This window comes from Pteropus alecto, unplaced genomic scaffold (assembly GCF_000325575.1).
Source record: "Pteropus alecto unplaced genomic scaffold, ASM32557v1 scaffold25, whole genome shotgun sequence".
In the NCBI taxonomy this organism is placed as follows: domain Eukaryota; kingdom Metazoa; phylum Chordata; class Mammalia; order Chiroptera; family Pteropodidae; genus Pteropus; species Pteropus alecto.
Window position 1 is genome coordinate 686,137 of NW_006441955.1, and position 10,068 is coordinate 696,204.

Below are 10,068 nucleotides of genomic sequence, written 5' to 3' on the forward strand. Positions count from 1 at the left end.
GGGAAAGAGAGGGGGTATTCCTGAATCCTTCAAATCCTACCTTACTCTAGCACTTTTCTTATGCATTCAATGGCCCACACTCACAGCCCTGAAAAATACTGGCAGGTATCCCTAACAAGACTTCAACTTCACAAATGAGATAGTCAGATGGTTATTATAGAGCTGGGTCTAAAATATGGACAAAGATGTGAACCAAGATATCGTGGCTGTTTCTAACCATGAGGCATACGAAATACATAGTTCAGATAACTAAATACTGGGCTTTTTCAGACATTTTATTGGTCGATGAAGACACTATCTGAAATTGGAACACTGCGACATGATAACTACAGTGAGAGCTGCATGACGGTGATTAGAAGCATGCACTCCAGTGCTAGACTGCCTTGACTTGAATCCTGGGTCTGCCATTCACAAACTAACCTTAGGCAAGTCACTTCACCTCCTTCTGCCTCAGTTTCATCATCTGTAAAGTGAAGAAGATACTACACCCGCATCAGAGTTGTGAGGATTAAATGACTGTAAAGTTAGTTATGACAACTATCTAAATGGCTTTTTCCTCATGAATTAATGCATGAGCAGACAGCAGTTCACTGCATTTTGTTTTAGAACAATCTGCTAAAACTTCAGAGCTGAAAAATACCTCAGAGATCTAGTCCAAGCCACTCATTTTGTGGATTTGTACACTATAACTCAGACAACGCAAAGTGGTTTAAATACTTCCTTTTGAGTGACAGTAGGGGAAATGAGGCACCACCAAAGAAGTGAAATGACAATTACCTACCAACAAACCCTGGCCTATCTACAATGGGGTGGCAGCACAGGCATTGGTGGGGGAGGAAGAAGTGTGTGTATACAAACTAGGGAGGGCTAAATATTTTCTTGTACTAAACTGTTAGAGCCAGCAAATATTCATATAAACTACCAGCCACTGTTGCTTTTCTAATAGAAATATTGTTTGTGGAAAGATAAAGAAGCAAGTCAAAAATCATGTGGAAACCAACTCTTTGGAGTATATATATGTGAATAGCTTTAGATACTTGTTTTTATAACGCTGAAACAATTCTGAACAGTTTCAAAGGCTAGTTTTTTTTAATATTATAGCACTATATTACTAAATATTTTTACCACCATGTATTTAAGTATTTTTGAAATATGACTATTAATATTTTAAAAATATGGATGTATTATATTTAATAATTCCTGTATTATTGAATATTTAAATTGTTTCTAGCTTTTTGATATTAAACTTTTCTGTAATGAACATCTGGAAATCCTCATGAGTATCTCAATTTTTATGTATTATAAATTCTAAGTTGAATTTCTATTCAAAGAATTTGATTTGACTATTTTAAAGATTCTTGACAATTATCACTAGATTGCCCACCAAGAAAGTTATAACATTTCTGCTCCCACCAACAGTAATGCAATTTTACCCTTTTTAAAAGGAATTATTTTTTAAAACCAAATCAAAACAAGACTTTACAATATAAGAGGTACAATTTTATTTTCCCATTTTTTATTGAGATTGAACATTTTTCACTTTGCTGGAGATTTTTGTATATTTTATAACTTATCCAAATCTTTACTCATTTTATTCTACTGGGATGTTCGCCTTTGTCTTATTCTCTGTATCTTTTTTTCAAATATTGTTACAAACATTCTTTCCCAGTTTATGTACCTTTTAGATTGTATAGTGTTGGCATTTCATATGGTCAAGTATGTCCATATTTTTTAATTTGGTCCTGCCCACTTAATAATTAGCATTCTCCATCCTGAGATTAGATAATCAGTCACCTTTATTCTTTTTTTAGTTGTTCTGTGCTTTTCTTTTTTACAATTTAATCGTTAATCCATATAGAAATTATTTGAGTATACTGTAAAGTAAGGCTCTAACTTTATTTTTTCCAAATGGTTAACCAATTATTACAGAACCATTTATTGAATAATCTTTCATTTACAAATTGCTTTGTCTCCAGAATATCTATTTTATTCTACAGATCTCTTAATACATACAAACTAGTACTACACAGAAATACTATTGCTTTACAAGCAGTCAGGGGCTACGTCTATCTTGCTCACCATTGTATCCCTAGAACCTAGCATAGTGCTTGGAACTGAGTAGGAAATCAATAAGTTATTGAATCATAAATGAAGTGAAGGTTACTGTCATGCAAACATGGGAAGCAGAATAAGACACCTTCTGGAATGGATATGCTCTAAGTCAGGACCTCTTTCTAGGTGACTATTAAGTCACCAAGCCTAGGGCTTCATAAATGTTCTGAAATGCTCTGAGACAAGAAAAACAAGATAACAAATAGACATTCTTTTCCAGGAAGCTTGAGATAGTGTTGAGAAAAAAGCTTTCTCAAAAACAAAGATATTGTATCTCCAACACTGACTAGTCAACCGTACTTCTTGGGAAACACTGGGACACAGTGAATCTCATGTTTCTTTAAAGGCTGCAGGAAGCCGTTACTGTTTTCTAATATTCTGGTGTTAACTTCGCTTCCTCATAAGGCCTAACTTCTCTATATAGTGCCTGAAGATTTTGTTGGGCCTTAGTGTCACCACACTGAACTCCATGGGTTGTGTCCAGATCTGGAAGTGGAAAAGCTGAAGGATGTGGAGCTGAATGTTACTGAACCCAGTGCATCCCAGAAAGTCAATCTCTAATTTCTGATAAGAGCTTGTTTTCTTATCATTTGGCCTCATTCACCATATAAAGCCCAGTTCAAATACTCCTTCCTAGGAAAGATTTTCTTGCTCCCTTCACCTTCGGCCTCCTTGCTACTCTATCACACCACTTATTCTACCATACATGATGTATTTGCAGATTTCCCCCACTAAACTTAAGGTTAGGGACTGTGTCTGTACTTCTGGGATCTAGCTTAAGACCTCGGTATGTGGTAAGTTTTAGGAAATGTTTATTGAACTCAATCTGTCCTGTCACCTACTTATGGAGCAGCAAAAGAAATTCTGCATACATGAGAGCTCTGGTGAGTTATATCTGAATCAATGGATAACAGAATTTCAGGGTAAAAGGAGCCCTAGAAGTCATCTTGTCCAATCTCTTACAATGCTTAATTTCCTCTACAATACCCTTGAATTGTGGTTATCCTGGATCTGTCCGAACATTTAGAGATAGAAAGCTTATTACCATTGGAATTAGCTTGTTTCATTACCAATAAGCTCAGAGTTTAAAATTTCTACATTAAGTTTAGTAAAAATTATCCTCCCTTAGCTTCCACCCAAAACAAGTCTATTAATCCCTTTTTCATGAGACAACCATTCAAATATTCCATGACAGTTCATGTTCCCCAAGTCTTCTCTTTTTCAGGAAAAACTTCTCCAGTCTTCCAAATGTGACTCACTTGGTGTGGCTTTGACGTCTTTCTCCATATTCCAGGAGTAGCCTGACCACTGCAGAACCAGGCAGGTCTATGATCTCCCTTGTCCTCTGGACTATATTATAGTTACATTAATTCATATGGCTCAGGGTACAGTCTTTACAGGAGTGGCTTTAGCACACTGTAGACTAAAACTCCTTAATCGTTTTTTACAAAAGCTGCTGTTAAGCCAGACCTATCCACCCCGTACCCTGATGTCATGCAGTTGGAATTTTTTAGACTCAAGTGAAGAGCTGGTTTATCCTGTTAAATTTCATCTTAAGTTTGACCATTGCTCCAGCCCTGTGAAGACCTCTATGAATCCGGGGTCTGCCATCCATTGTGATCACTACCTTTCCCTGTTTTTTGTCACCTGCAAACATGGTTAGCAAGCAAGTCAGTGACAAATGCCAAATGGTAAAGCACCTTACAATAAGCCATCAGAGCTCTCCTCCCAAATTCATGCCATCCTGCCCCTGCACTTTACCAGTACCCATCTGATGTTTGTGTGCAACTCCTGCTTTCACTGTGCAAAGACAGGCCAGAATTCTAGCTGGTGCCTTAACTTACTTCCAGACTGGAAGGCCTTGTCTTCATCAGCTCATCCCATAGTCGGCGCCAGATGGACTGAGTGGAGAGGCCTGTAGGGAGAAATATCACATTTACTTGGCTGCTCCTTGGCCATCATCAATGGCCTTATAATGTTGATCTTCTCTGGGTTCACAGGAGCAATGTGGCAATGTCGTAAAGAGCTCTAAAGATATACTGCCTGGGTTTAAATTATCAGCAAACCACATTCTAGTTGTGTAGCCTTGGGCAAGTTATTTAACTTTTCTGTACCTCAGTTTCTATATCTGTAAAATGTAGTTGATAATAGCTATTTCATATAACTGTTGAAAAGATTAAATAAGTTTCTCCAGGTAAAGTGCCTAGGACAGTATTTGGCACGTCAGGGTTAGATAAATATTATCTCTTAACAGATGTGTCCAAAGAGGGGTTTGGGAGGCAGCTTGCTAAAATAGAAAAGCTAAGATTTAAATCTGGGTTCTAGTCTGGCTTTGCTATTAATTGTGGTGCATTTGTGGTCTCACTTTTATTAGTACAACAGGGATGATATACTTGCTTTGTGTTTCACAGGACACCGTGAGGAATCAGAAAGTAGGTGTGAGGGTACTCTTGAAAAGCATGCAGGTGTCAGGTGTAACATTAACCTGAAAATTACGGTCCCTTGCTTATAAATCACTGACTGGGAAGGAGACAGAAAGACACTCACCTTTCTTGAGGGCAGTTTCCTCAATTCTCTCCAAGTAATATATATTGAGCAGAGGTAAGATGCTTTGAAGTATTGGGCCTGGGAGGGCTACAAAAACCAAAACACAAAATTTTTTTCCTTCAAGGATTCCAAACATTAATTATCCTATTGGAAAAGAAAATAGAAGGGCAGACTTCTCATTTGACAAATGGAACCTATAGAAGTTAATCTAAATCTAATTTAAACTCTGGTCCACTTATCTTCAGCTACTTAGTTGGTAGCTGGAATTTCAGGGCCACACACATCTATAAGGGTGAGGTAATTCCACAAAGCAAATTGATATGCTCATTTAGGAGCTGGTCAGTTCACTTCTGCCTAGCATAATGAACTATTCTGTATTTAAAAGGTCCTATTGAATATGTGTGATAAGAAAGTCCTTCATAATCTAGGCCCCACTAACTTCTCCAGCTGCCTGCTCTGCCTCCTACACTTCAGCTACACTAAACTACTTTTTTCATTTATCTAATGTTACACTGCTTTCTGCCTCTGTGCATGAGATTGACTTTGTCATGCTGTTCTCTCCACCAGGAATATCCTTGCCACTTTCAGCTTATCAACTACTCATATTTCAAGTATCACATGTTCTTTATTAAGCCTTTCCTGAATTCCCTTCCCACTCTTCCAGGTTGGCGACTTCCATCCTTTGGGCTGCTACTATAACCTGAACTAGCACTTTCTTATGAAGAACAGAAATACTTAAGCATTATACTCTAAATTCAATATAACTCAAAAGCAAACCTGCTTGCTGACTTCCCAAGATCTGAGAGGCATTGCAATTTCATGGCTAAATGGTACAGTCTCTAGAGTTGCACAAAACTGGGTAAAATCCTGATTGTACCACTTAGTAATTGTGAATTCTCGGGCAAATTAACGTCCTTAAGGCTAAATTTCCTCAATTTTAAAATGGATATAATAATGAATATCTCATAACATTGTTGTAAAAATTAAAGGAGATCATGCTTGTAATTTTTTTTAAGACCATGCCTGGCCATAATAAGCTCACTAAATGTTGATGATTATTCTTATCGTGTCAATAGCATCTCTGTCCAGCCAAGAATAAGTCTAAGATCTTGGAGTATACTATATCTAAGGATAATCTTTCAAAACTTCCATTCCAGGATCTCTTTATCTTTATTTGTGGAATAACTGAATCCTGCTATCCAAGAATCTAACATAATTCTTTGTACATAGTAGGTACTCAATGTACCTGCTGAATGAAAGCACTAATTCCCTATGCTATTACATTAATGAAGGCTCTCTGCTGCATTCAAGATAAAGTCTAAGCTCCATATCCTGGCATTCAAGGTCTATCATACCTATTCTACTTAAGTATCCCAACTGTATATTTTCCTGCTGCCTCTACTCACTTTCCCCTCCTCTCCCTACACAAAACAAAACCAGTCTACTACCTCCAGGAAGCCTTTTCTGGCTGTTAGGCCACATTGAGACCTTCCTCCAAAAGAGCACTGCTTAGCAGGCCTCTTACTTGGCTCTTCTAAAAGGCCTAATTTGATTCAGCTTTTGCTGTGTGACTGTTTTCCTGGGTTGGGCCCGTGGGAGCTCTTCCTCCTCTGTCCTTACAATCTGCTCCACTCTGGTTAGCCATCCCCTCTCACAGCCAGAGTGATTCTCATCCCCTATTATCCACAAACTCCTTTCTTCCTTTCTCCATGTTTCTTAAGCCAAGCTCTTCCTTGCTTCTTTCCAGCTTACACCTTCAATGCTTCCCTTTCTCAACTTGGGGTCTCCATAGCCAGTCCTCTTTCCTCTTAGCCAGGTTTATCATCCTAGAAGCTACAGGCTGGCACAATCAAATCCTCTCTGCCTTCTTCCATATTCCCCAGGACTTTTCTGAGCCCCTGCCCAGCTCCACTTAGACTTTTTTCCCATTCCCCCAGGTCGGCCTGACCCTTCTCTTAGCTGTTGGCATAGGGCCTCCACAATCCCCTCCCCCCATCAGGACTGAGATAGTCTAAGTCTTTCCCCAGTACATGAAGACACTTCGGCCTCTCCAGGATCTGTGCCCTATCCCCACCACATTAAGGGCCTTCCCAAATCCCTGGGCCTCCTTAAACACTCTCCACAGCCTTGGAGCTTATTCCCAGAGGCCCAACCCCCCAAACTCCTGGGCCTCCTTTTTTCCATATCCCTCCTCATAGTGCAACCCAAACTCTCATTCCAGAACCTCAAGCTCTCTCTCATTCCTGACCTTACTAGGGCCTTCCTCCTGGCAAAGACACCACCACCACTCCTGAGGCCTTCTATAACCCCCTCCCCCCTCCCCCCACCCTACCCCAACGAGACCCAGGGCCGCCTTTGCTACCCCTCCCCCTTCTCTGGGCCCTGGGCCTGGCCTGTGATCTCCTCACCCAACTTTAGCCCTGGCTTCTGGACCCCACCCCCTCACACCACCAGTTTGCCAGGCCCAAGGCCTCCCTTGTCCTCTGTGCGGGAAGGCCTACCCTGCAGAGGCCCTCACTTTCCTCTCACTCTATTAGTTCTCATGATGCCGACCCGAGTTTTCCTCATCAGCGACCAGGTTGCGACAGGCAGTGCCCATCCCGCGGCCCGGCCTCCTCGTGCCCATCGGGCTGCAGGCCTCCTCTCCTCCGTTACCCGGCCCGCCCCAGCCCGCGGTGCTCCCCGGCTCACCAGCTGGGCTGATCGTTTCGCCCTCCCTGGCCCCTCATTCCAGCACCCAGGCCGCCTCCCTTTGCTGCTCAGCCTGGGCGCCCTCCACCAGAGCCGGAGCTGGGCCTGTGGGTCCCGGCCGCTCTCAGGCCTGGGGCCTCCTTTCACTCCTACTCGGACCAAGGCCTCCTAGTGGCGACGCGCCCCCTCCCAGTCCGAAATCCCCGGGCCGTGGCCCCGCCTGGGGCCTCCTTGGCCCTTCCCGCCTGTCCGTCATTCGAGCCTCCCTCGATCGCTGATCGGTTTCGTGCCTCCCTTCACCCGCTCTCGGACCTTTCCTCGCTGCTCAGGCCAATCCGAGTGGCCTCCAGTGCTCCCTACCTTGCCCGTCAGTCCGTCGCTCAATTAGCTTGGCACCCGCGGCCCCCGGTCGTTAGTTCGCTCCCTTCAGCCCCGGGCGGTCAGACAGGCCTCGGCGCCCCAAGCCTTTCGGCCGAAATTTCCCTTAGCCCCGTTCCCTCGTTCCTCAATCCACTGGGCTACCCTCGCCCACCGGCTTGGCCTCCGGGGTCTCGACACCCATGGAGTGTCAGGCAGATACCAGAGGCCTCGCACCGTCAGTCAGGTTGGGTGGCCCCGGGCCTGGCCTCCTTGCCTTAGGCCGGGCCTCTCAACCTCGGCCCCCGCCCCCAAACAGCCGGGACATCCTTGCCTGTCCGCTCGACATCCGAGACTCCCCAGCCCCGTCCAGCCCGAGTGTCAGTTGGGTGTCCACCGCCCAGTCCGTCAGTCCAGCTTCTATAGTCCGGGCCCGGACGGCTTCGCCCAAGACCGGGCCTCCTGGCCTCGCCCCCCGCGACCCCCAGCCAGGCCTTGGTGCGGGTCCACCTGCCGGTTTGCGCCCTGTCTTTACTCTGCCCAGCCCGTTCAGTCAAGGAATTCACACTCCCACTCCACGGTCTGTCTTCCAGTGCCCGGGGCTGGGCCTTGCCCCGGGCCTCCCGGCCTCGCCCCCCGCGCCCCCCGGCCGCTGGGCCGCCTCCGCTCGTTGCCAGAGGTAGCCCCTCACCCCGAGACTTACCCCACACCCCACTCTCCAGAACCCCCATATGGGCGCTCACGGCCCGCCCGCACAGCTCGAACAGGGCGGGGGGAGCGCTGGGGCCCGAGGCCGAGCTCTTCGCTGGCGCCGCCTCCCGGGACGTGGCCTCCATGGTCGTTGCCGCCGCTACCTCACAGAACCAGCAACTCCGGGCGCGCCAGGCCTCGGGCGCCGCCATCTTGGGGAGGTGCGCGAGCTCGAGAGTGGCAGCCGCGGACCGCCATCTTGAAAAGGTCAGCAGTTAGGACGGTTTCATCAGCAATGTGGGTAAGAATGGGAACTACGCTAAAAGAACGGAGAATAAATACGCATAGTTCCTAAGTCTCTTAGAAGAAAATATTTAAATAAATGCATAGGTCAACATATTTGGGTCTGGCGTGACTAAAGGGATATGTCTTAGCAAATCTTCCTCAGGTGCAAATACGAGCCACCCCTATACCTTGCCTGTGGACGGTAGTACATGCCAATCGGAGAGTGTGTTCGCGACTACGACGAGTCTGCCGCACTTCCGGCCAGATCGCCGGATATCCGCCGAGTGACCCTTACAAGTCCTTCTTGATCCTGAAGTGGAATAGGTGCCGGTGTTACTGCTGGTGTTGAATCCAGAACTGTAGCGGGACATGGGGCTGGAGGACGAGCGAAAGATGCTGACTGGGTCTGGAGATCCCAAAGAGGTAAGGCAAGGCGATCGCCTCGATCCTCTGCCGAGGGTCAGGACCTAGCCCGCTAAAACACGCCCGGGGCCCTCTTGGCCCTGCTTTGCCCACTAGTTTTCAGGGTCAGGGGACCTAGTTCCCTCTACCCTTCCCCAGAATTCGTCGAGTGTCCTTGGGCAAGTAGATGACTAGTCTTTCCTGGGCCTCGACTTCCCCATTCTATGAATATGATGGAGATTTAATAAGAGCGAAAACACTGTTGACCAAACTTTTGTAAAAACCAGTATCTATATTTTTAGTCAATCGGGTGTCCTGAGTCCGTGGTTTGTCAGGTTTGGGAAGCAAGCGATCAACCCTAGCCCTCACCTCAGCTCAGGTCTGGAATTCCTGCCACATCTTTTACGGAGTTTCCAGCAATCTGTCCTTAACTCTAGCTCCTGTGAAAATGTGGGGCTTTTTTCTTTGTGGGGGTTGGGGGGAGGTATCTTTGGGGACAGTGTGGGAATGTACAGTATAATTCTGTAATGAAAGAGCGTGCTCTTTACCAGAGTAAGAATGACAATATAATAATGATTACTTATTGGCTACTTACTATTTCAGGTGCTTTATGTGTACTAATTCACTTAAGCCACACAATAGCCCTTTGAGGTATTAGGTACTATTGCCATTTTACAGTTGAGGAAACAAGCATAGAGAAGTTAAATATCTTGCCTAAGGACACACAGCTCATATGGTGGAGCCAGGAACTGAAGCAAGCAGCATGGTTCCAGATTTAAGACTTAGCCACAGTGCTACACAGCTTTACAGAAGCCAACTAGCTTTTGTTTCCAATCACATTTCCTATCTATTCTGTTCTCTGGCCACTTCAGGGCAGCAATTTTGTGCTTATGGGTTCAGAATAGTTGGAAACTAATTAATCTGATAATTTTTCCTAGTCTTATTATTTTCAGAAAGAGGACCAGAGAGACATGGAGTCAGCCT

The 10,068-nt window shown here is 45.0% G+C and overlaps 2 protein-coding genes across 5 annotated transcripts in view; one reads left to right on the top strand and one right to left on the bottom strand.

Moving 5' to 3' along the window:
- Positions 1–8,772, bottom strand: part of LRRC41 (leucine rich repeat containing 41) — a 17,952-nt gene extending 9,180 nt beyond the window's left edge. Inside the window, exons 1-3 of one of the 3 annotated variants that reach the window (XM_006919147.3) lie at positions 8,411–8,772; positions 4,660–4,746; positions 3,957–4,027 (exon numbers count right to left, since the gene is read on the bottom strand). In XM_006919147.3, coding sequence (XP_006919209.1) covers positions 3,957–4,027; positions 4,660–4,746; positions 8,411–8,609 — 357 coding nt within the window. In that variant the 5' untranslated portion in view covers positions 8,610–8,772. Of the gene's footprint in view, positions 1–3,956; positions 4,028–4,659; positions 4,747–7,350; positions 7,611–7,710; positions 8,014–8,410 lie in introns of those variants that run through there. The other 2 variants (XM_015595115.2, XM_006919148.3) reach the window with 2 other exon arrangements.
- Positions 8,773–8,902: 130 nt separating this feature from the next.
- The window catches only part of LOC102893027 (cytochrome b-c1 complex subunit 6, mitochondrial), a 14,855-nt gene continuing 13,689 nt past the window's right edge, over positions 8,903–10,068 (top strand). For both annotated transcript variants that reach the window (XM_015595118.2, XM_006919150.3), the window contains exon 1: positions 8,903–9,105. Coding sequence is in view for 1 of the 2 variants with exons in the window: in XM_006919150.3 (XP_006919212.1) it covers positions 9,052–9,105 (54 nt within the window). In the remaining variant the exon portion in view is untranslated. The remainder of the gene's footprint in view (positions 9,106–10,068) is intronic.